The sequence below is a fragment of the Plecotus auritus genome, assembly GCF_963455305.1.
Source record: "Plecotus auritus genome assembly, chromosome: 8".
Taxonomy (NCBI): Eukaryota; Metazoa; Chordata; class Mammalia; order Chiroptera; family Vespertilionidae; genus Plecotus; species Plecotus auritus.
In genome coordinates, this window is record NC_137782.1 from 103,133,248 (window position 1) to 103,159,705 (window position 26,458).

At 45.8% G+C, this 26,458-nt stretch overlaps 1 protein-coding gene across 1 annotated transcript in view; it reads right to left on the minus strand.

Annotated features, from left to right (window-relative positions):
- Window positions 1-351: 351 nt before the first annotated feature.
- IL1RL2 (interleukin 1 receptor like 2) overlaps window positions 352-26,458 on the minus strand; it is a 57,390-nt gene continuing 31,283 nt past the window's right edge. The window contains exons 9-11 of the mRNA XM_080683912.1: window positions 12,001-12,144; window positions 3,660-3,821; window positions 352-2,037 (exon numbers count right to left, since the gene is read on the minus strand). Coding sequence (XP_080540038.1) covers window positions 1,688-2,037; window positions 3,660-3,821; window positions 12,001-12,144 — 656 coding nt within the window. The 3' untranslated portion in view covers window positions 352-1,687. The remainder of the gene's footprint in view (window positions 2,038-3,659; window positions 3,822-12,000; window positions 12,145-26,458) is intronic.

Genomic DNA, 26,458 nt, shown 5'->3' on the forward strand with positions numbered 1-26,458 from the left:
CAATACCAGGCTGTTTTGATTTCTACAGCCTTGCAGTATAGTTTGATATCAGGTATCTTCAACTTTGTTCTTCTTTCTCAAGATTACTTTGGCTATTCAGGGCCTTTTGTTGTTCCACATAAATTTTTTGGAATATTTGTTCTAGTTCTGTGAAATACACCAGTGGTATTTTGATAGGAATTGCATTGAATCTGTAGATTGCTTTGTGTAGTATGGACATTTTGATGATGTTAATTCTTCCTATCTATGAACACAATATATGCATCCACTTACGTGTATCTTCATCCATTTCTTTCTTCAGTGTCTTATAATTTTCTGAGTACAGGTGTTTTATCTCCTTGGTTAAATTTATTCCTAGTTATTTTATTTTTGTTGTTACAGTTGTAAATGAGATTGTTCTCTTAGTTTCTCATTCTCATAGTTCATTATTGGTGTATAAAAATGCCACCAGTTTTTGAATATTAATTGTGCACCCTAGCAGGCCACTTTTTAAGGCTCAGTGTCATTTACCACAGAATGGGCTCCTCAAGTTAGGGTCCTTGAAAGCTGTGATAAGAGTGACAGCTAATTTTTAGTATCAAGAGTCTTTGTGACTTGTTACATCATGACCTGCCCTGCGATGAAGGGCTAGCTAACTGAAAGATCACTTTGTTTTACTTGGACCATAATGACATCATCTTGGGTGATAATTATGCCTCTCACATGTTGCTCAGCATTATGGCTGACTCGAGCCAGATGGAAAAACAAGTGAAGTGTGACTTATTTTGGTTTGACAGATTAAGTCTTTCAAAGCATTGAGCTCACCAGAGGGTGATTAATGGGCAATTACAGTGTCGCTACTGTTAACCCCACTGGTCTGGGTGACCTCTAAGTCGCTTCCAGTTTCACCTGCTAAGACTGTAATCATGGCTATATATTTCACAGACAGCACATATCCCCTAAGGACAGGGCCCTGTGGACACTGGTCAGGCATAAAAACTGACATTCTCCTTGCCAGCCCTCCAAGCCCACACCCCGCCTCCTGCCCTCCCCGATCACCAGGCTCCCAGCTCTGGTCTCACAGGTGCCACACCATGTGCAACTTCCTGACATTTGAATTACAAGCCCATAGCGCCCTGGGCCCCATTTCTCAGGGGCTCAAGTCTACTCCATGTTCAGCAAATGTTCACGGGGTTCAGAGCCAATAAGTTAATGAGGGCCTTCTAGAGAGGGGATGTCTTTCCCTAAAGAAGCATCTCTACCCAAAACAAGCAAATGAACACAGTCCCTCTTGCCCTACTGGTGTGGCTCAGTGGCTGAGCATCGACCTATGAACCGGGAAATGACGGATCAATTTCCCATCAGGGCATGTGCCCAGGTTGCAGGCTAGATCCCCAGTGTGGGACATGCAGGGGGCAGATAATCAATGATTCTCTCTCACCATTGATGTTTCTATCTCTCTTTCTCCCTTCCTCCCTGAAGTCAATAAAAACATATTTTTAAAACAAAAACAAAACACAAAAATAAACACAGTCTCTCTCACAAGTCCACAATGACAGACCCCAAGTTCTGGTGGGCTGAATGCAGTGCACCTTGTCCAACTGTGAGCCACTTCCTGAGGGCAAACTCTCCATCGTGGGGTAAAGACCTCACAGGTGGCCTCCCGCTTGCCAGCTGTTGCCAGCTGTGAGGTCACAGGGCGTGAGCTTCAGCAGCTGGCCGGAGAAGGTGGTGGGAACCTTTTGGGTGGCATGCGGTATCTCACTTTTTTCCAGAACCTGGCCTTTGCACACGGTGACTCCGCTGTGAAGTCCCTGCTCCAATGGACGGACCCATGCTTCTGTCTGAGATACTGGATCGACTCTGGCATGGATGCATAGCTCTGGACTTTCTCCACCTCAATCAGAATGACCTTCATCCCATGCTGGATGAGAGCATTGTAGATTGCAATTTGTTCTTCGGACATGTTCTTTGGGTCAAAGCCCAGCGGTTCAGGAGCTAAGATGATGATCAGTCGCCTGCACAGCTTAATGTTTTCATCGATGACATTGGCCACAGCTGCACACAGAGAAAAAGAAGCAGAAACCTCATGAGTAAAACAGCCTGGATCTTAATGCTCTTGAGAGCATTAGAAATGGACCCTAAGAATGAACGTTAAAATAGACATGACTTAGCCATGGATTAACGAGAGTTGTCTTTTGACATGCATCACCCTCTCTGTGAAAACTTCCTCACTGTCCCTGAAACATTGGTCTTTTACACTCACGAACCATGTGTTTTGATAGTAGTTGCTGGTATGTCACTTTCCTTAGCTCACACAGGCACCGATTGCTCAGAACAGGATCTGATCATGCTAGTTTTGCCAGGCTTAGCTGAAGGTCTGGTATAAGATGATGAACATATTTTTAAAAAATAAATATGTTTTAAAAGAATAAGAAGTTATCTCAAATGTCATTTTAATCTTTATTCGTGTTTTCCTCTTATGCTTTATAGCTATTTAAATGACCAGGATTTATATATCCTGATGGTTTCTGGTGGCAGGGAAGGGAGAGTTCCTGAAATAAGTTGGTCTTTTTCAGAATAAAGACCAAGTTTTATATCCTCCTTATTCTTAGAATATATGAATAGATAACAACCTCCCCAAAAGCAGGCTTTTTATTTTTGGTTAGTTTTAACATTTCTAGAACACTCCCTGGCTCAATAAATATTTGTTGAATAAGTGAATGAATGAAGATTGATCTGCTTATGAAATAAGAGCTCTTCCACATGTTTATCATAAGCACTGGACTGAATTTTCATTTCCTCATAGAGGGTGATTTCAGAACATGGAAAGTTCTGGGTGGAGATATAGCTGTGGTCGCTCTGAGGGTATAAGTAGCCTATAAATCCAAAGAAGTTAGAAACCTTTTAAAGCAGCCCAGAATAAGCCACTACCAAATGCAATAAAGTAGTAATTTTGATTTCCTGGTGACTGGAAAATGAGACTTATTTCAAATTTCAGCCACTGACTTTATAGCCATCAAAGGGGGGATCTTTGTCCACTGAATGTCTAATCAGTACTGCTTAGGTTTAAACTCATTTAATTCTCTCAACCAAGTCAGGGAAGTATTCTTATCCCCATTTGACAGATGAGCCAAACTGAGGTTCAGAGATGTCAGCTACACAGCCCAAAGCTATACTGCTATTAAATGAGAGAGGTAAATACCTGTTCTATTTAAGTAGGGGAGGGTTAGGGGTTGAGGGTTAGAAAATCCACTTTAAACATGAGCTTATTTATATGTTCAAACTGAAAAAAATACTCAGCAGTTAGTCTCAAGGACATCAGGGCAAGCGACTACTTTCAGTCCTGTGCCACCCACCACCTGTGCACATGGAGGGGTCCAAGCCTATGCCACCCACAACCTGTGCACATGGGTGGTTTAGCCATATCCTTGCTCAGTGTGAGAGTCATGGTGTTTCAATCAGGGTCTCTGTTATCCTGTTGCAGGAATGAAATGAACGGGAGAAGAGAGTTGGGTTCTAAGCTCCCAGCTCAGGGTTGAGAGCTGGGAGGTAGAAGACTACCTGTGGTTTGCTGGGGAAGGCAAGCAGAGTCCCTACCATTTGTAAAGTAAAGGAAGGGAAAGTTTCCTTTAATTTTTTTATTCATTTGTTGTTTTTCTACCTCAATTAACACATACCTTGTCCAGGAAATTCATCCCTGCCAAATATAAATAGCTTATATCCACACTGCCTCTCCAGCACCTCGGGCAGAGCTCTCAGAACCAGCGTGTCCACATCAGAGCTCCGGCAGTCATGGGGAGACTTGGGGTACAAGACGTACGCATCATACAGCTTCCCGTCTGAAAGAGAAATGTGGCGAGTTCATGGAATGATTCCTACCAAGTCCTTCCTACATGATCAAGGTGGAAATCGGAGTTGCTACCATGCTGTCCTCTTTGCTCAGGTCTGATGGCTTCAGAGTGCCCAGCTGGCTGACTTGGTGCCCAGCATTGCTGCTCTCAGCATCTCATTCCTTTGACATTTAAATATTTCACTTCACTGGCTTCTTGCTTGCATGGTGTCTGAGAAGTTAAACATAATCTACATCTTTGTTTCTCTATGGTTAAGGTGACTTTTTGCCTCTGGTTTCTTTTGGGATGTTTTTCCTTATCTTTGATTTTCTGTAGTTTGAAAATAATGTGCCTAGGTGTATGTGAGGTGTTTTTGTTTGTTTGTTTTTTGTTTTTTTGTTTTTTTTTTTGTGGGTTTTTAAAAATATTTATCACACTTGGTGTTCTCTGAGCTTCCTGGATTTGTGGTTTAGTGTCTAACATTAATTTGGGGAAATTCTCAGTCATTACTGTTTCAAACATATCTGTTCCTTTCTCTCTTTCTTCTCCTTCCAGGACTCCCATTAGACTTTACCCCTTCTGTGGTTGTACCACAGTCATTTTATGTTTAGTTTAGCTGTTTTGTTTTACAGTCTTTGTTCTCTTTACTTTTCAGTTTGGGGGGTTTCTACTTAGTTATCCTCAAGCTCAGAGACTCTTTGCTGGGCCATGGCCTATCTAACAAGCCCATCAGAGGCAGCCTTCATTTTTGTTATACTACCCCCTGTGGTGGTGCAGCTGAAAAGGAGAACTGGAAGCAAGACTCTCCATCAATATCACTGTCGATGGGTCCTGTGCAACAGAGTGCCATCCTAACTGCACCAGGTGAAGTGGGCCAAATCCTCACAATTTAGCCCCACCGGTGAATCCCATCATTCATTCATTGAAACTGCACACTACTCTACAGAAGACTCTAGGAATTGGCTGTGCGATGCTAAGACCTCAAACACCATAGCACGTCACCATGTCAGAGTGAGCCAGTGTGTACTGACCAGCCACAGGCCACAGCCACTGTGTTCACAGTGTACAGATGAACAAGACCCAGATCTAATCAGAAGGCCATTCATAGATGTAGAAATAAACAGCATGCAGCACTGTAAGTAAGCAAATGGCTGAGTGAACAGAAGAGACCCAGCAGTTCCTCTTAAAGGGCTAGGTACATGAAGTTACACAGTTCCACTTCTCCTGAGCACCAGCTCTGGGTGGAAGCTTTGGGGGATCCAGGGACATATGGGGAGCAACTGGATTATCTGGCATCAGGGCAGGAACTCGGGGGTGGCTTTCTTGCAGACAGGGGTGCTCATAGGTGTCATTGTCCCCCATTCCAGAGCTGACTGGCAGCCATATCTGAGTTTCCATCAGCATGGCCACCATGTTCACCCCACCCTAGTGATTCCCTGAGACCTTGCCTCATCCAACTTGCAGGCCCACCCAAGCTGTTCACAGAGGCTTTTCCATATGAATGGCCTGTCCTGGCTCAGGCTTCAGACTTTGCTAAATTTTCTCAAACAAGCAGAAGGTAGCATCAGCATGCCCCAATAAAAGGCCCCAGACTATCAATAAAAGGCCCAAGACTTGGCACTAGCACCAGCCTGCCTTGCTTCACAGCTTTGCCTCGCCTGGGCACTTCCAAGCCCAATACAAGTAGCAGCCATCTGCAGATCTCTCTCTGTAGCTCCTGATGGGTGGCCCCAGGCAGTGTCTGAATTTGTACTTCCCAGGAGACCCTAGAGCCAGTACACCCAGTGGTCAGCTTCAGACCACAACAGATTACAACTGTACACATCCATAAGCAACACACTCAAGGAGAAGACTCAGTGAGCACCAAAGCTCCAATGAAGCAAGTCCTGCTCCAAAAGGGTATCTCCTGCACAGCAGCTCTCCCACTGTAGTCACAGTTGGTCCTTACAGCCAATTGGCCTAGAGGTCAACTCCTCCCAGTGATGCCAACAGCAATCAAGGCTCAACTACAAGACTGTGTGCACAGCCCACACAGGGGCACACCTACAGTGCCCAACTCAGGTGACTGGGGAGACTGAGCCACTGGGCCCTATAGGACACCTACTACACAAGTCCACTCTACCAATTCCAGGAGACATAGCAGCTCTACCTAATACATATAAACAAACACAGGGAAACAAAATGAGGAGACAAATAAACATGTCACAAATGAAAGAACAGAAGAACTCTCCAGAAAAACAAGTAAATTAAGTAAAAGCAAGCAAATTACTAGATACAGAGTTCAAAAACATGGTTATAAGGTTACTCAAGCACATTCATGAGAGCTTCAAGGGACTTAGTGAGACTTTCAAGAATCTTAGTGAGAATTTAAGACATGAAAAAGAACCAGTCAGAAATTAAGCATAGACTAACTAAAATAAAGAATAATTTATAGGGACTCAACAGTAGAGTACAGGATTCTGAGAATCAAATCAACAATTTGGAATATGAGGAAGCAAGAAAACAACCAATCAGAACAGCAAAAAGATAAAGAATCCAAAAATATGAAGATAATGTAAGGAGCCTCTGGGACAACTTCAAGTGTGCTAACATTTGATTATGGGGGTGCCAGAAAGAGAAGAGAGAGAGCAAGATATTGAAAACTTATTTGAAGTAATAATGACAGAAAACTCCCTCTACTGGTGAAAGAAATAGACTTGCAAGTCTAGGAAGCATAGAGAGTCCCAAATAAGAGGAACCCAAAAAGGACCACACCAAGACACATCATAACTAAAATGCCAAGGGTTAAAGACAAAGAGAGAATCTTAAAAGCAGCAAGAGAAAAGCAGTTAGTTACCTGCAAGGGAGAGCCCATATGACTATCAACTGATTTCTCAACAGAAACTGCTGGCCAGACGGGAGTGGCAAGAAACATTCAAAGTGATGAATAGCAAGGACCTACAACCAAGATTACTATACCCAGCAAAGCTATCATTTAGAATTGAGGGACAGATAAAGACCCTCACAGACAACAAAAAGCTAAAGAAGTTCATCATCACCAAACCAGTATTACATGAAATGTTTAGGGGTATTCATACACACACACACACACACACACACACACACACACACACACACACTAGTGGCCCAGTGCATGAATTCATGTATGGGTGGAGTCCAACAGTCCTGGCCCCAATTGGGGTGGATCGGGGCCTGGCCTGTTGGGTGGTGGGAGGTTGGCCAGCTGGCCCGCCCTGATCAGGGCCAGGTAGGCTGCAGGGAGGGGCTGTGGGTGATTAGCTGGTGGGCCCCGCCCCCGATTGGGGTGGAAGGGCCAATTTGGGGTGTTGCCACTGTGGGGAGGGGCCATGGGAGGTTGGCTGGCCAGCCCCACCCCCTATTGGTGTAGGGGGGGCTGATCAGGGACAGAGCTGGCTGGGGGGAGGGGCTGCAGGCCAATCAGGGTGGTGGGGGCTGATCGGGAGTGGGGCTGGCCGTGGGGAGGGGCTGTTGGCAGTGGGCCTGCTGGCCCTGCCCTACCCCTCGAATGGGGTAGCAGGGCTGATTGGGGGACTGTGGCCTGGGGGAGGGGCCATAGGTGGTTGGCCGGCTGGTGCTGCCCCTGATTGGAGTGGGGGGGCCGATTGTGGGTGAAGCTGGCTGGGGGAGGGGCCGCAGGCCAATCAGGGTGGTGGGGGCCCATTAGGGCTGGGGCCAGCTGGGGGGAGGGGCCACAGGCAGCTGGCCAGCTGGCCCCAACCCCTATTGGGGTAGGGGGGGTATCAGGGGTGGAGCTGCCCAGGGGGAGGGGCTGTGGGCCAATCAGGGTGGTGGGGGCCCATCGGGGGTGGGGCTGGCAGGCCAACCTCCTTGCAGCCCCTCCCCCCCAGCCAGCCCCACCCTCTATTGGGGTGGGGGGGGGTGATCAGGGGTGGGCCAGCCGTGGGGAGGGGCTGCAGGCCAATCAGGGTGGTGGGGACCCATCAGGGTTGGGCCAGCCGGGGCAGGGGCTGCAGAAGGTTGGCTGGCCAGCCCTGCCCCCTATTGGGGTGGGGAGGCAACCAGGGTTGGAGTCGGCCAGGGAGGGGCTGTGGGCCAATTGGGGTGGTAGGTGCCCACCAGGGGCGGGGCTGGCCAGGGGGAGGGGCCGCAGGAGGTTGGCCAGCCGGCCCCACCCCCCACACCTCCACCCCCAATCGGGCCAGTTCGCTGGCGGCAGTGGGCATCATAGCGACCAGTGGTTCCCATCATTACAATGTTCTGGTCACTGGCTTTTTTTTTCTTTTTTTTTTTTATTGTTTGAAGTATTACAAATCGTAGTACATATGTCTCCTTTTTTACTGGCTTTTTATACATAGAGATTTTTTATTGATTTCAGAGAGGAAGGAAGAGGGAGAGAGAGATAGGAACATCAATGATGAGAGAGAATCACTGATTAGCTGCCTCCTGCACACCCCCTACTGGGGTTGAGCCTGCAACCCGGGCATGTGCCCTTGACTGGAATCAAACCCGGGACCTTTCAGTCTGCAGGCTGATGCTCTATCCACTGAGGCAAACCAGGTAGGGCTGAGGGGCATTGAAGAAAGAAAAAGAAGAAGAAGGAGGAGGAGGAGGAGGAGGAGGAGGAGGAAGAGGAGGAGGAGGAGGAAGAGGAGGAGGAGGAGGAAGAGGAGGAGGAGGAGGAAGAGGAGGAGAGGAAGAGGAGGAGGAGGAGGAGGAGGAGGAGGAGGAGGAGGAGGAGGAGGAGGAGGAGACCGGGGAAGAAGGAGGAGAAAAAGAAGGAGAAGAAGAAAAAATCATTAACAATAAAATGGCAATAAATACATATCTATCAATAATTAAATCTAAAAAATAGAACCAGAGGCATGGAAACATCAAACAGACTGATGAACCTTAGAGGGAAGCGGGGAGGGGTGCGGGAAGAGATTAGCCAAAGATCTTATATGCATATATGCATTACCTATGGACACAGACAATAGGATGGTGAGGCCTGGGATGGGACAGGAACCAGGTGGAGCGGGGGTAATGGGGAGGAAAGGTGGACATCTGTAATACTCTCAACAATGAAGAATTAAAATAAAATAAAAAGAAAACAGTAAAAAAAAAAAATGTTTCTTGCAAAATTGTCCCCAAAAAGGCCATGTGCTCTCAGGAGCGACTGAAAGGTTTCCTTGAATAGCACATGAGGAAGTACATAATCGTGTTTGCTTCTAACGCAAGCTCACCTTTAAAACCTGCCCAAGCCCTGACCTGTTTGGCTCAGTGAATATTTGCGCCAGCCTGTGGAATGAAGGGTCCCAGGTTCAATTCCGGTCAAGGGCATGTACCTTGGTTGCGGGCACATCCCCAGTAGGGGGTGTGCAGGAGGCAGCTGATCAATGTGTCTCTCTCATTGATGTTTCTAACTCTCTATCCCTCTCCCTTCCTCTCTGTAAAAAATCAATAAAATATATTTAAAATAAATAAATAAATAAAACCTGCACAAGATTTGTCATAACTGTACCCTGGCTTGATTTTACCATTTTCCTTTTTTCCCCTGTGTTCACTGTACCTACTTGGGTTTTTGGTTTTATTTGTTCTGTTTACGGGAACTTTCTCACACATACACATCCCTTAAGGTTTGTGAGTCAGTCTGCATGCTTTGTACACATGCACCCCTGGCAGGAGGGTTTGTAAAGCGCCTCCTATGAGGAGAATAGACAGAACTCGTGGGCTTTAGCCAGGCCTATGGATGGGAACCCACTTATAAAACTGTGACTTATACACAAGTAACTGTGAGTCACGCATAAAGCCTGACTAATCCCTGGGATAGATACTGGATCATAAGAAGGGCAGCTTCTCTCTCCTCATTGTGTTTGCCATCCATTACTTCACAGGCTCCCAGGCAACCAGGCTGTCCTCCAGGAAGGAGGGCTGCAGGAGCTCGGACTCCTCGCACCGCCACCGGCTGGCTGTCCAGGCCAGCACTCCACAGGGGCTTACCCGAGAGCATGCATAGCTGAGCTGTGGAGAACTTAATCACAAAGTGCCCTAGACTTTTATGGATTAAAAAAAAGAGGAAGAGGACCACTGGCTGACTGTGGGTTCCCATCTCCCAACCCTCAGCCCCAGGGCGGGGCTCGGATCCTCTCCTCTGCTCAGCTCAGCCCGGGGCAGTGTGAGTCAGCTGCTTCCTTCGCCTCCTGCTAAGCTGGGCCTCACTAACCAGGACTCACCACCCTCCTTACTTAGCTCCTGGAGCTGCAGAGTCAGGGAGTGACAGAGTTCTGGGAACACGGCTGAGCTGCCAGTTCGGGACCGACAGCAGCGAACCGTGCACAGCTATACCAGAAAGGACAAGTGGGGCTCTCACGCTGGCCTGGAGCCCACAGCCAGGATTCTGCAATGTAATTTGTCATCATAAAAACATTGGTTTCTTTTTTGTTGTTCAAGGGCTGCCACGTTTGAATTCTAAAATTTCATGTAGAATAAAGTCCAAGTTAGGACATGTAACCCAGGCATGTGGGCAGTTCTGTTCATGTTATTCCCCATGCAAAGCAGGCACTCAGAGTAAAGGATGATGAGTAAAGGATGCCGTCTCTGAACAGGGACTCAGAAGACCATTCCATGCCTGCTTTCCTGCGCCCCTGCTCTTGTGAGCATTGCGAGGGTCTGGACTGGAAAGACTTAAACCCGTGTCTCTTCATGCACGTGAGCTGCACACGGGTCTTGCAGTCTTCTAGTAATCTTTCCACCCAGTCAGGGGATCTGAAGCAGATTTATTACTTTACTCAAGGCCGGAATAAGTCACGTCCATTCTGAGACAAGTATGCAGGGTGCAGCAAAGTAGGTTTACAGTTATTTGTAAGGAAAATAATACAATCCTATTTAATAAAGAGGGAATATGCTAATTGACCATCACACCCTCACAAAGATGGCAGCATCCACAGCCAATAAGGAGGGAATATGCTAATTGACTGCCCCACCCTCAAAGATGGCAGCGCCCAGTCCCCTCAGCCTTGCCGGGGCGGTATGTGGCAAGGGGGCGGGCCCAGCCGTGCTGCATGCCTGCCTCCGGAGTACCCCAGTCCCTTCAGCCTCCCAGCCCCCCAGGGCTGCCCTAGGCTCAGGTAACCAGGGACGGCCAAGGCTTGTGCTGCCGGCAGTGGCAGCAACAGAGGTGTGATGGGGGGGTCACCTTCCCCTGATCGCCAGGTCACCTCCTGCCCCTGAGGGCTCCCAGACTGTGAGAGGGGGCAGGCCGGGCTGAGGAACCCCCGCCAGTGCATGAATTTTCATGCACCGGGCCTCTAGTAATTAATAAATGTTAATACAAGAATAAGCTGTGTTTTGTGTACTCACAGCTGTAGACCTACTTTTGCTGAACCCTGTATATCACAGTTAAAACCACACAGGTGGTGATGCTGGCTCCTTGGTTTCAGGGTCACACTGAGGGTTTCTGTGCTGAATAGCACCGACAGGGCCCAGATCCAGCCACCCAACTGAAACCTCCAGCAGAGCAGCCCAGCAGCTGGCCTTGACCTCAGGGCAACAGGGGAGCCCACCTGTGCCAATGTGCCTGCCCAGTGCCTTTCTGGACTTCAATTCAGTTGCTCCCGTAGCACTCTGTAAGACAGGTCTGATCTGTTTCCTTCTTGCCCTCCCTCCCGCCTTCATTTTTCTCATTCCGTAACTAGGAAAGAGAAAACATAAAATACTTTCCAGGCTCACACAGGGAGTGAATGGAGATCTAAATTCAAACTCACTCTGTATCTCTTCACACTGGAGCGTTGGCGACTTAGATTTTCCAGGCACCAAGTACCCGGCCTGCACCACAGGCAGCAGGGCGTCCCCCAGCACCCATCCTGCCCGCGCACCCGTCCTGCCTACACACCCACTGTGCTGAGGGCGGTTCCTGGGTGAAGAGCACTTTGCTCCAGGAGCAAGTTCCTGCTTTTGCTCACACCAGTGGATGTGAGATCCCTTCTAAAGGCTTTGCCGGGGGACCTGGGGAATTTGCCCCCTGGGTCGCTGTGGCCTCAGGCGGGTGTGGCCGACAGCGCTGGCATGGGAAGGCATTTCTCACCATGAAAGTCGGGGGAGAGGCCTGCCTCCGAATGTGCCAACGACATAAAAGGCAGCCAGCAAAGCATGACCAAGTGTTTTCACAGTGGCCACACAAGTGGGCGAACACCAAGACGAGACCCTCGCAGGGCCTCCCCGCACTTACCTGCTATGGTCCCGGTGGAGTGGAAGGCACTTCGATACCAAAGCGCAATGTCGATCCTAAACCTGCTGGACACGCACAGGAGGAGCGCAGCCGCGCCCGCGAAGGCCAGCAGCCCGCCCATCAGGTAAGCTCGCCTGTCTGGCGCTGAGAGGAGAGCAGAGGAACAACAGGCCTGTCAGTCCTGCTTTCCTGCAGACCCCGCCGCACAGGCCAAGGGCGTGCATCCACATCAGTGAGGGAAGCGTCCTCCCCTTCCTCCTTAAGTCACAGGCCCGAGAGTAGAGGGCTCTGGTCTGACCCTGAGCCCAAGGAGGGCGGTGCTGCAGCCCGTTGCATGAGGATGCCGCCTCCCCCCATGAAGATGCCCCCCACGAGGACGCACTGCCCCCCAGTAGGACGCCGCCCCCGCATCCCCCGCATGGCTGGCCCACTGTCAGCCTCCAGATGTGAAGCCAGCACAGTGTTGGAAAGCCCCCCAGCTGGCACTGCCACACGTTCTTGATTATAATGTTGCTACAACTGCTACTCAAAATTGAGCAGCAGAACTCGTGCCAGAAATACAGAGCCTTCAGTTGCCTCCGAAGCCATCTCTTTTGGTTCCACAAGCCTGGCCTGGAGCCAGTGCCCGCCCCAGCCTCCGGGGCCAGCGCCCCAGAGGGCGGGTGTGCTGCGCTGCTGAGAGCCCCCTGCGGAGCAATTATGGAAAAAGTTGTGGGCAGCACTTGATCAAGGAGCAGACCAGTTCCCCTGGACGCTGTGTGCACAGAAACACGCTCCTTCCCACGTATCTGACAAGAGGAACGGCCCGCTTTCTTCCTCACCGCAAGCCAGCCCTGTGCTGCCAAAGGAGGCGGCTCCCAAAAGAACAGAATAAGAAAAAGGGAAGGAGGGGAGGGAGAGAAATCCTTCCCATTCTTGGGATCCACCCTACAGGCCACTTCCTCCATGGGCCCTTCTTGATCCTCCAGTCCCCCAAAGAAGGACGTAAGGGAGGGAGGAATTCACTTCTCTGAATTTCCAGAGCACTTTCACTTTAAACGAGCTTATCACAACCAGCCCTAGGCCACACCAGCTGCCAACACTCTGAGGTCAAGGACCTTCCCAGCCACCACTGCAGGTCTTCGAGTACGTGGCCCAGGGAGGCAGTATCTGGAAACAGTCTGTGTCACCACAAGGGCGACCCACTAATTCCGCCCCAGCACGGCCCGCGGGGCTGCCTACAGGGTGGCTGGTGCCCAGCTGAGCCTGACCACTTCTTTGAGCCTCTACTTTCTCGTCTTCTATGCTGCTGCCTTCCTCCCATCCTCCGCGTCTTTGCTCTTTCCCAGCTCTCTGGACGCCGAGGCCCCCCTCCCTTTGGAAGGCTCTGTTCTGGGAACCCTGACTGTACAGCTAGGGGTCTCGGTCCGGTGAATGGTCACGCTGAGGAGACCACGCTCACACAGCGTGTGAGCCTCGGAAGCCCTTGGTGAGCAGGCCGAGTGGCGGCCTGAGGTCCTTGAGCCTGCCAGTCACTGCATTCGGGAGCAGTGGCGCCCTTTGCTTTGTAAATGAGCTAAAAGATGCTGGAGTTGGAAATGAAAAACGCATGACACCTCAGAGGGAGTGTGCGTTTTGGAACTGGAAGAAGTGGAAACCTCGCTGTTGAGACACCAGGTGCCTGTTGAAGCCCATCAGGGTGGTGCTGGCCATTGGGCCCACGTGGCTGCCGCCAGCCTTAAACTGAGATGGTAGCTGAGAGTAAGTGATTAAAGAAATTCACAGAAGGGTGCACCCAATCCAAACAACTTTCTAGTGACCCAGCTTCAGACTCAGATTCATTTGGGATGTGTCTTCAACAAAAATAAGGAAGTCAAATGGAGAAGCTGCAACCTTACCTCTGGCCCCAAGCAAACTCACAAGAGGCTTGGATTTAAGAGGTAATATTTCTAAAAACTCAGGGAAAAGAAAACGAAATGCACCTGTCCAGAAAGACACTGCACGTGAGATGTGAAGTATGGACAGGAACATAGATGGATGTAGTAAAGCACAGATTTCTCAGCTGGCCTACAGCAAAGATGACAAATTTCCCTCTTTCCTCCTGCATGACTGGCAGGTGCTCACTGATCACAGCATGATTCCTCTGAGCCTAGACTGTGCCTCAAGATCCTTCTGAACACAGTGCTTCTAGGTGGCCGTGTGTGTAAGTCAGTGCTGGCGTGAAAGTCTACACTGGAGGAGATGCCACGATGGCTGCAGAGCAGCTGCAGCTCCATCCACTTTCTCCCAGCCCCTGACCTGCAGCTAAATTAGAGAGCAATCAGCTTGAAAAAGCAGTTGAAGTATAGCTGATCTGAAATATTGTAGCCAAGGAGCACGAAGGAAGACAGGAGGAGACTATAGGGGTGTTAAGACATGGAGAGGGTGGGCCACCTCATACAGCTGGTGGCCAGGAAGTGGGGGCAAAGGGGGATCGTGGCTGTGGAGCTCCCTCCTCCTGGGAGCATGGGGTCTCAGCCCTGTGTAAGGATCCCCAATCCACAGCAACAGAGATAGGAAGGGGCCCCAGGTAGCCTCGGACGTGGGAATCAGTGGGCATCCTGTCCACCTGGGAGACTCGGGCAGCACCAGCCCAGGGAAGGAGCGCTCCTATTGTTCCACCACCAGCCTGGGAAGTTCCCGGCAGTCTGCCTGCTGGTGCGTCCACAGGCCACGCCATCTGGTGGAGGGTCTGCAGTGCACTCAGCAGTGACTTTGAGGGGCTCTCTGTTCACTGGAAGGACTGTGGGCAGAGAGCCAGGCAGGGGCTGAACTATGTGGCGTGGGAAGGAGGATGGGTCTCGCCCACCCTGAGTGCCGGGCAGCACCACTCCCCCACCTGCTGAACTACTTGGTTAGCCCGTCCTGCTTTGTTCCACTGCTCAGGGATGTAGAGCAGGGCTGGAAATGTTCACCCAGCCTGCTCTGTGGTGAGACACGTGGAGAAATCAAAGTGCTGCTCAGGGATGATTTTCTTCCCCTACTTTCCTGGTTCCACAGCATGGAGGTGCCAGGGAGACTGCGCCTCTAAGGGAGGCTTCTGTCTGGGAACCAGGCAGGCCAGTGATAGGCTCTGGGGTTGCATTTAAAATTGAAAGTGAAATAAAGTGCTTCCCAGACAACAACAACAACAACAAATGGTTAAAGAAGTTCATTACCACCAAACCAGGATTGCAAGAAATGCCAAAGGGAATGCTGTAAGGAGAAAGAGAGAGAGAGAGAGAGAGAGAAACACAGGCATAAAGAAAAACAATTGCAATAAATAAATACCAATCTACACTAATAAAAGAGACAGATGCAAATTGACTGTATCCGCTACGCCCACCAGCCAATCAGGAGTAGATATGCAAATTAACCTGAAAAGATGGCAGCGTCCCGCCCCCCCAGCTGCTCCAAGCCTGTGGGAGTTGGAGAAGTCCAGCACAAGTGCCTGAGGCTGGCTGCAGCCAGGGAGACCAAGAAGCCACCTGCCCATGATCCCAGGCCGCAGCCAGTAGCAGAAGCCTCATGTCTGCCTGCCCCACATCCTGGGGGAGATCAGAAACTGGGCCACAGTGCCTGAGGCTGGCTGCAGCCTGGGAGATGAAGAAGCCACCTGCCCCATGATCCCAGACCACAGCCAGCCAGAGAAGTCGCCCACACTGCTTCCCAGGGAAGACAGAGAAGCCGTCCACCTGTGTCCAGGCACCAGCACCTGCGGCTGGCTACTGCCTGGTAGATGGAGAAGCCGCCCACCCCGCAGTCCCGGGAGCCAGCACTTGTGGCTGCAGCTCAGGCGAAGCCACCTGCCCACCATCCCCTGCAGCTGCAGCCGGCCTGGGCACCTATGGCTGACCAGAGGGAGGGAAGCCCGGATCCCGGGTGCCTGTGGTCGGCTGAAGGAGAGAATCCTGGGTCCCGGGTGCGGGGCTGAGGCAGAGGTGGTTAGGGGCAATCAAGCCAGCAGGGGAGCAGTTAGGGACAATCAGGCTGGCAGGCAGAGCAGTTAGGGGCAGGCAGGCAGGCAAGCAGTTAGGAGCCAGCATTTCTGGATTGTGAGAGGGATGTCCAACTGCTGGTTATCCCCCGAGGGGTCCCAGATTGGAGAGGGTGCAGGCCGGGCTGAGGGACACCCTTCCCCTCCCCCACCCACCCTCGTGCATGAATTTCATGCACCGGGCCTCTGGTAAATAATAACTTTAAAAGTAAATGGATTCAATGCTCTAATCAAAAAACATAGGGTAGCTGAATGTATAAGAAAATGTGATCCATATATATGCTGTCTACAAGAGACCCACCTCAGAATAAGGGACTCACACAGACTGAAAGTGAAGGGATAGAAAAAAAATTTCCATGCATGCTCTGGTCAGTGTGACCCCAAGTTAGAGTGTCAGCCTATGCAGCAATGGGCCACGGGTTCAATTCCCAGTCAAGGGCATGCACATGGGCTGCAGGTTCAATCCCAGTCAGGGAGTGTGCAGGAGGCAACCAATCAATGTATCTCTCTCACATTGATGTTTCTCTCTCTCTCTTTCTTTCCCCCTGCAATCTCTCTAAAAGTAAATGGAAAAAATATCCTCAGCTGAGGATTAACAGCAACGGAAATATTCCATGCAAATGAAAACAAAAAAGTGAGGTAGCAATACTTATATCTAACAAAATAGACTTCAAAACAAAGGTCATAAACAAGACAAAGAAGGGCATTATATAATACTAAAGGGATAAGTCCAACAAGAGGCTGTAACCCTGGTAAACACATAGGCGCATGCGTGTGCGTGCGCACACACGCATACACACACACACACACACACACACACACACACACACACACATTATTTTTTTGACAGCTCTTGGTGGACTTTAGGGGAGAGCAACAGCATTACTCTCTCCTTCTCATAAAGAAGGAGACTTTAACACCCCACTGACATCATTGGCTAGATCTTCCAGATAAAAAGTCAACAAAGAAACAGAGGCCTTAAATTAGACACTAGATTGGATGGATTTAATTGAAATTTATAGAACATTTCACCCCAAAGCAACAGAATATACATTCTCCTCTAATTTACAATGAACATTCTCAAAGATAGGCCAAATGTTTGACGCAAAATAAATCTTAACAAATTCAAGAAGGTTGAAATCTTATTAAGCATCTTCTTGGATCACAGTGGCATGAAACTAGTAATCAACTACAATTTTAAAAACCCTCAAGAAATTAAAAAAAAATGGAGGCTAAATAGTGTGTTATTAAACAATGAGTGTGTTACCAATGAGATCAAGAAAGAAATAAAAAATTACCTGGAAACAAGTGAAAATGAACACAAAATCTATGGACACAATGAAAAGAGTCCTGAAAGGGAAGTTCACAGCATTGCAGGCCTAGCTCAAGTAGCAATAAAAATCTAAAATAAATAACTGAGCCCTACACCTAAACTAACTAGAAAAAGAACAACAAACAAGGACCAGAAGAAGTAGAATAAAGGAAATAATAAAGAAGAGAGTGTAAATAAATGACAGAGAGACTAAAAAAAAAAAAAAAAAAAAAGCAAAAGATAAATGAAACCAAGAGATGGTTCCTTGGAAAGACAAATAAAATAAGGTTGATAAACCTTTAGCCAGACTCACCAAGAAACAAAGAAAGAGGACCCAAATAAATAAAATCATAAATGAAAGAGGGGAAGTAGCAACCGACACCACAGAAATACAAATAATTTTAAGAAAATATGCCAAAAATAATCCATGAAAAATATCCCCCAAAAATTGGACAATCTGGGCAAAAGGAACAAATTCCTAGAAACATACAACCTTCCAAACTCATTCAGGAAGAATCAGAAAGCCTGAATAGGTCAATAACAACTAATGAAATTGAAGCAGTAAAAAAAAAAATCTCCCAGGAAACAAAAGTCATGGACCGATGGCCTCACAGGGGAGCTTTATCAAGCACACAAGAAGAATTAACACCCATCCTCGTCAAACTATTCCCAAACATTCAAGAGGAGGAAAGACTTTCAAGCTCTTTTTACAAAGCCAGCATTACCCTAATTCTAAAATCAGATGAAGATACTACAAAGAAAGAAAATCATAGGCCAATATTCCTGATGAACATAGATGCTAAAATCCTCAACAAAATATTAACAAATTGGATCCAGCAATACATTGAGAAGATCATAGACCATAATTAATTGAGATTTATTCCAGGTTTGCAAGATTGGTAAAATATTCACAATTCAATAAATATGATATATCATAAAAAACAAATGAGAGAGGGAATAATGGCGGCGGAATAGACAGACGTGTTCCGAGCCTTGTCCTGGAGCAGAAAGAAAGAACAGCTGAGGGACGCACAAGGAGTGTTTGTTGGCTGGTTGGGAGACAGCTGAATTCCAGAAGGAGGTGGGGGACTGCTGAACGGGGTTCCCCTGACCTGGCAGCACCAACTGCGGCTGGGTCCCCTCCCGGAGCTGCGGGCTTGGACACGGAGTCTGCGCCATCTTGATCCGGAAAGTGGAGCTTATCTGAAGCCTGAGAATCCACAACTGCGGCACCCCAGGAACAGCTGCGAGCCCCAGAACAACGCTCCCCAACTGGCGCAAGCACACGGGTTCAGAGGAGCTCTACACTCCACCACGGAAAGGTCAGATTTCGCCTGGGATAAGGTGAGGTCTCTGGTCCCGGCGGGAGAGAGGAACGCGGGTTTTGCGGGAGCTGGAGGACCAGGGAAGTCTGTGCCTAGAAAAATCCGTGGCTGTAGGGGCTGGCGTGATCTGTGATTGTGGAAAGGGGTCCTCAGAGCTGCTAAGAGAAGGGCACTCTAAAAAGCAACCCATTTTGATCTGAAGTGCAGGGACACCCTAAGAATTTCAGGCTGTCCAGACTTAAGCGCAGCCCGTGCGCTCCCTTTGTGCCTGGGTTTACTCGCAGTTCCGGAGTACACACAACTGGGCTTTTTCCTCTTCAAATCCTTGCTTCTGATTACTAAGCCCAATACATAGGATCACCCAGTTGGGGACACCCTGGGAGACTGCAGGGGAAAGTTGTTTTTCTGGAACCTGGGGATCTGAGCGGGGAGTGACCATCAGAGAGTCAGCTCTGAGGCAGACCACGCCCACAGGCCGGTGGCCAGTGCCACAGGGAAAGAAGGCTCTAACACTGCCTAGAGAGGCCATAGATAGACCAGGAAGTCAATCCGGAAACACTGCCACCCAGGGGCTGAATCACAAATTGACTCTTGTGTAATCAAAAATAAAGGAATACGAGAAATTAAGACACACCGCCTGCTTAAAATCAGGACTGGCTTACAACACCGAAGAGCAGTGGATCGCAGGGAACTGCAATACTGTCTGGACTGAGAAACAGGCGTGCCAAACAGAAAAACAGAGGAAGTGAATGACCTTCACTACTTCACATTTTATTTTTACCTTTTATTTTTTTATTTTTTTTATTTTTTTTTATTTTCATTTTTTGCATCTTTTAATCAAGAAACTTTTTTTTTCTTTTTTCATCACTTGATTTTACCTTTTTAATGATTACATTTTTATTTTCAATCCGTATTATTACTACTGCTATTTTATCTTTTTTTTTTTTTTAAAGTGTCATTTTATTTTCTCTTCATTTTATTTTGGGATTAGGGTTCTACATTCTATTTTTTATCTTTCCTTCAGCATCGTTTTACTCTATCTCAACTCTACCTTTAGGCCATCACTCTCTTCCTAACCTCCCCCTTTTCAGTGTCCTGTTTGTCTTACCCTTTTACTGCTTTAGATTTTCCCTATTCTTTCTGTTTACCCCTTGTTAAAATTTCACCCTACTTACATATCTAATCTCTAATCCCCTGCTCCAAGTCCACATACACCTCTCCCTTCGCTGTCTGAGCTATCCATAAACTTGTCCTTCTCTCTGTCCTTTTGTTGTTGTTTGCTTGAATGTAGATTATATCCAATTTTTATGCTGTTTTTGTGAGATTGTTTTGCTTATTCTTCTTTTGTTTATTTTTTTGTTTGTTTTGTGCTTCAGCTTTCCCTTGCCTCAATCCATATTAGTTGGTGTTGTAGTTTGTATTAATCCCCAGGCACTTGTTGCTGGCATTTGCTGGGATTAGTGATTGTTCTATTGGAGTTTTATCCCCAATATATATAGTCTGTTCCCCTTTCTCTCTTAGTCACTTTCTTGTCTCTCTTACTTTTTTTTTTCTCTTTACTTTCCCTTTTCCCAATTTCATTTTCACACTCCTTTTTTCTTTTTTTCTTTCTTTCTTTCTTTTTTCCTCTTCTTCTTTCTCTCCTATCACCTAATTTGCCTTTCTCTGGTGGTCACCTTTATTGGAGGTTATTAATATCGTGACTACATTCCTGTTCAGTGCCTTGTGAGTTGTACCTGGTAGTGCTGTATTTTGTGCCTTTAAATCAACCCAGGAGAGAGAGAACTACATAACCAGACACCCAGAGAAGAGAGACCATGGGGAGACAAAGAAGCAGCCCGCATATGAAAGAAAAGCAGGCATCACCAGAAAAGGAAGTAAACGAAATGGAGGCAAGCAACCTTCCAGAAAAAGAATTCAGAGAAATGGTCATAAGGTGGCTGAAAAGAATGGAAGACAAATTCGACAATATGAGCAAGAACCAAGAGGAAATGAAGAAGAACCAAGAAGAAATGAAAAATGACATTGCTGCTGTAAAGAACTCAATAGAAAGCATCAAGAGTAGACTAGAAGAAGCAGAGGACCGCATCAGTGAGCTAGAAGACAAGATGGAAAAAAATACCCAAGAAAAGCAACTTCTAGAAAAAAAAATTAAAAGGCAGGAGGAGAGTCTAAGGGAACTTTGGGACAACACGAAACAAAACAACATCCGCATAATAGGGGTTCCAGAAGGAAAGGAAGCTGAGCAAGGAATAGAAAACCTCTTTGAAGAAATAATGACAGAAAATTTCCCAGATATAGGGAAGAAAAAACCCACACAAATCCAAGAAGCTCACAGAGTCCCAAGCAAAATGAACCCCAAAAGACCGACGCCAAGGCACATTATAATTAAATTGGCAAACACCAACGACAAAGTAAGAATCTTAAAAGCAGCAAGAGAGAGACAGAAAGTTACATACAAAGGAACCCCCATGACACTAGCAACTGATTTCTCAACAGAAACTCATCAGGCCAGAAGGGAATGGAATGAAATATACAAAGTCATGCAAAGGAAGGGGCTGAATCCAAGAATACTGTACCCAGCAAGGCTGTCAATCAAAATTGAAGGTGAAATCAGGAGCTTCACAGACAAAAAAGGACTAAGGGAATTTATTACCACCAAACCAGCAATGCAAGAAATGCTAAAGGGTCTACTGTAAAAAAAAAAAAAAGAAAGAAAGAAACAGGAAGCGAAGAAGTAACACAGGGGTAAAGAATAGGAATGGCGACAAATAAGTACCTATCAATAATAACTTTAAATGTAAATGGATTAAATGCCCCAATCAAAAGACATAGGGTAACAGATTGGATAAGAAAACACGACCCATATATCTGCTGTCTACAAGAAACCCACCTCAGAAAAAAAGACGCACACAGACTGAGGGTGAAGGGATGGAAAAAGGTTTTCCAGGCAAATGGAACTGAAAAAAAAGCTGGGGTAGCAATACTTATTTCTGACAAATTAGATCTCAAACTGAAGGACATAACAAGAGATAAGGAAGGCCATTTCATAATACTAAAGGGAGCAATCCAACAAGAAGAAATAACTCTGGTAAACATATATGCACCCAATACAGGAGCACCCAAATACATAAAAAAACTCCTGGAAGATATCAAGGGAGACATTGACAGCAATACAATCATAGTAGGAGACTTTAATACCCCACTATCACCATTGGACAAATCCTCTAAACAAAACATCAGCAAAGAAACATCAATCCTAAATGACTCACTAGACCAGATGGAATTAATTGACATCTTCAGAACATTTCACCCCAAAGCCACAGAATATACATTCTTCTCAAGCGCACATGGGTCATTTTCAAAGATAGACCATATGTTGGGACATAGGCAAAGTCTCTTCAAATTCAAGAAGATAGAAATCATATCAAGCATCTTCTCAGACCACAGTGGCATAAAACTGGAAATCAACTACAATAAAAACAACCCAAAGAAATCAAACACATGGAGACTAAACAGCATGCTATTAAACCATGACTGGGTTACCAGAGAGATCAAAGAAGAAATAAAAAACATCATGACAACAAATGACAATGAAAACACTACAATCCAAAATCTATGGGACACAGCGAAAGCAGTCTTGAGAGGGAAGTTCATAGCTCTACTAGCCTACTGCAAAAAACAAGAAACAGGGGTAATAAATTACCTAACCCAACAACTCAAAGAGTTAGAAAAAGAGCAACAAGAAAAGCCCAGTGTAAGCAGAAGGAAGGAAATAATAAAGATCAGAGCACAGATAAACGACATAGAGACCAAAGAAACAATACAAAAGATCAACAAAACCAAGAGCTGGTTCTTTGAAAGGATAAACAAGATTGATGAACCTCTAGCCAGGCTCACCAAGAAGCAAAGGGAGAGGACCCAAATAAACAAGATCAGAAATGAAAGAGGTGAAATAACAACAGATCCCGCCGAAATACAAAGGATTGTTAAAAAATACTACGAACAACTCTATTCCAACAAACTGGACAACCTGGAGGAAATGGACATATTCCTAGAAAAATATAACCTTCCAAAACTCAATCAGGAAGAATCTAAACAGCTCAACATGCCAGTAACTATGGAAGAAATTGAAGCAGTCATCAAAGAGCTTCCGGCAAACAAAAGCCCGGGGCCAGACGGCTTCACAGGAGAGTTCTACCAAACATTCAAGGAAGAACTAAAACCTATCCTCCTCAGACTATTCCAAAAAATTCAAGAGGAAGGAACACTTCCCAGCTCCTTCTATGAAGCCAGCATCACCCTAATACAAAAACCAGATAAAGACAACACAATGAAGGAGAATTACAGGCCAATATCCCTCATGAATGTAGATGCCAAAATCCTCAATAAAATTCTAGCAAATAGGATCCAGCAGTACATCAGAAAGATCATACACCATGACCAAGTAGGATTTATCCCAGGAATGCAAGGATGGTTCAATATCCGCAAATCAATAAATGTGATACATCACATAAACAAATTGAGAGATAAAAATCACATAGTCATATCAATTGATGCAGAAAAAGCATTTGACAAAATCCAACACCCTTTCTTGATAAAAACTCTCAACAAGGTGGGAATAGAAGGATCATACCTCAACATAATAAAAGCTATATATGATAAACCCACAGCTAACATCATACTCAATGGGCAAAAACTAAAACCATTTCCCCTAAGAACAGGAACAAGACAGGGATGCCCACTCTCACCACTCCTGTTTGACATAGTACTGGAAGTATTAGCCACTGCAATTAGACAAGAAGAAGAAATAAAAGGCATCCAAATTGGAAAAGAAGAAGTAAAGCTGTCCTTATTTGCAGATGACATGATATTGTACATAAAAAACCCGAAAGACTCCATCAAAAAACTAACAGACTTAATAAATGAATTCGGCAATGTAGCAGGATACAAAATTAACACCAAGAAATCTATGGCATTTCTATACACCAACAATGAACTTACAGAAAGAGAGACTAAAAAAGCAATCCCATTTTCCATCGCACCAAAAAAATTAAGATACTTAGGAATAAACCTAACCAAGGAGGTAAAAGACCTATATGCGGAAAACTACAGGACACTGAAAAAAGAGATAGAGGAAGATGTAAACAGATGGAAGAACATACCATGTTCATGGATTGGTAGAATCAACATCATCAAAATGTCCATACTACCCAAAGCAATCTATAGATTCAATGCACTCCCCATTAAAATACCAACGGCGTATTTCACAGACCTAGAAAGAACTCTCCAAAAATTCATCTGGAATAAAAAAAGACCCCGAATAGCCACAGCAATCCTGAGAAAGAAGAATAAAGTAGGAGGGATCTCAATACCAGATTTCAAGCTGTATTACAAAGCCACTGTCATCAAAACAGCCTGGTACTGGCACAAGAACAGACATATAGATCAATGGAACAGAATAGAGAATCCAGATATCGACCCAAACCAATATGCGCATTTAATATTTGACAAAGGAGGCATGAGCATACAATGGAGTCAAGACAGTCTCTTTAATAAATGGTGTTGGGAAAATTGGACAGATACATGCAAAAAAAATGAAACTAGATCACCAACTTACACCATACACAAAAATAAACTCAAAATGGGTACAGGACTTAAATATAAGACGGGAAACCATAAAAATACTAGAGGAATCCACAGGCAGCAAAATCTCAGACATATGCCAAAAGAACTTTTTCAGTGATACTGCCCCTAGGGTAATGGAAGCCAAACAGAAAATAAACAAATGGGACTACATCAAAATAAAAAGCTTTTGCACAGCAAAAGAAACCATCAACAAAACAACAAGAAACCCCACTGTATGGGAGAACATATTTGCAAATGGTATCACTGATAAAGGTTTAATTTCCAACATCTACAGGCAGCTTATACAACTCAATAAAAGGAAGATAAATGATCCAATAAAAAAATGGGCAACGGACCTAAATAGAAGCTTTTCGAAAGAAGACAGAAGGAAGGCCAAGAGACACATGAAAACATGCTCAAAGTCACTAATTATCCGAGAGATGCAAATCAAAACAACAATGCGATACCATCTCACACCTGTCAGAATGGCTATCATCAACAAATCAACAAACGACAAGTGTTGGCGAGGATGCGGAGAAAAAGGAACCCTCGTGCACTGCTGGTGGGAATGCAGACTGGTGCAGCCACTGTGGAGAACAGTATGGAGTTTCCTCAAAAAACTGAAAATGGAACTCCCATTTGACCCAGTAATCCCACTCCTAGGAATATATCCTAAGAAACCAGAAACACCAATCAGAAAGGATATATGCACCCCTATGTTCATAGCAGCACAATTTACAATAGCTAAGATTTGGAAACAGCCTAGGTGCCCATCAGCAGATGACTGGATCAGAAAACTATGGTACATCTACACAATGGAATACTATGCTGCCGTAAAAAAGAAGGAATTACTACCATTTGTAGGCACTTGGATGGAATTAGAGAACATTATGCTAAGTGAAATAAGCCAGTCAATGAAAGAAAAATACCACATGATCCCACTCATTTGGGGATAATGAAAAACATTATAAACTGATGAACAAAAAGATAGTTACAGAGGCAGTAAAGCATCAAACAGACTGTCAAATTACAGTGGTAAGGTTAGGGAGAGGTGGGGGAAATAAGAGATCAACTGAAGGACTTATATGCATGTATATAAGAGTAACCAACGGATGCAAAACATTGGGGGGTGAGGGCATATATGGGAGTGGGGTGGGGGTGGGGGGCAATGATAAGATATGTACACATATAATACCTTAATAAAAATTTGAAAAAACAAACAAACAAAAAAAAACAAATGAAAGATAAAAACCACATGATCATATCAATAGGTACACACAAAAATTTTGATAAAATCCAGCACCTATTTATGATAAAAACTCTCAGCAAAGTGGGAATAGAGGGAACATACCTCAGTGTAATAAAGCCCACATATGACAAACCCACAGCCAACATCATACTCAATGGGCAAAACCCGAAAGTGTTTCCCTTAAGATCAGGAACAAGACAGGGATGTCTGCTTTCAGCACCTATTCAACACAGTACTGGAAGTCTTGGCCACAGAAATAAAAGGTATCCATATTGGAAAGGAGGAAACAAAATTGTCATTATTCACCAATAACATGATAATGTGCATAGAAAACCGGGAAGACTCCACCAAAAAACTGCTAAATCTAATATATGAATTCGGCAAGGTAGCAGGATACAAAATTAACATCCAGATCAGTGGCATTTTTATACACTTATAATGAACTATCATAAAGAGAAAATGCCCTAGCCAGTTTGGTTCAGTGAATAGAGCACCTGCTCATGGACTGAGGGGTCCTGGGTTCGATTCTGGTCAAGAGAACATGCCCAGGTTGCAGGCTCGATTCCCCTAGAGGCAGCTGATCAATGTTTCGCTCTCATCATTGATGTTTCTATCTCTCTTTTCCTCTCCCTTCCTCTCTGAAATCAATAAGAATATATTTTTTAAAAAAGAAAGAGATACTATGAAAACAATACCATTTACTATTGCAACAAAAAAATAAAGTACCTAAAAATAAATTTAACCAAGGAGGTAAAAGACCTATACTCAGAAAACTATAGGACATTGAAAAAGGAGCTAGAGGAATATACAAACAAGTGGAAGTATATACCTCTAGTGCACCATGAGCATTCTCAAAGATAGGCCACATGTTATGACACAAAATGAATCTTAACAAATTCAAGAAGGTTGACATCTTGGATTGTAAAAATTAACATCATTAAAATGTCCAT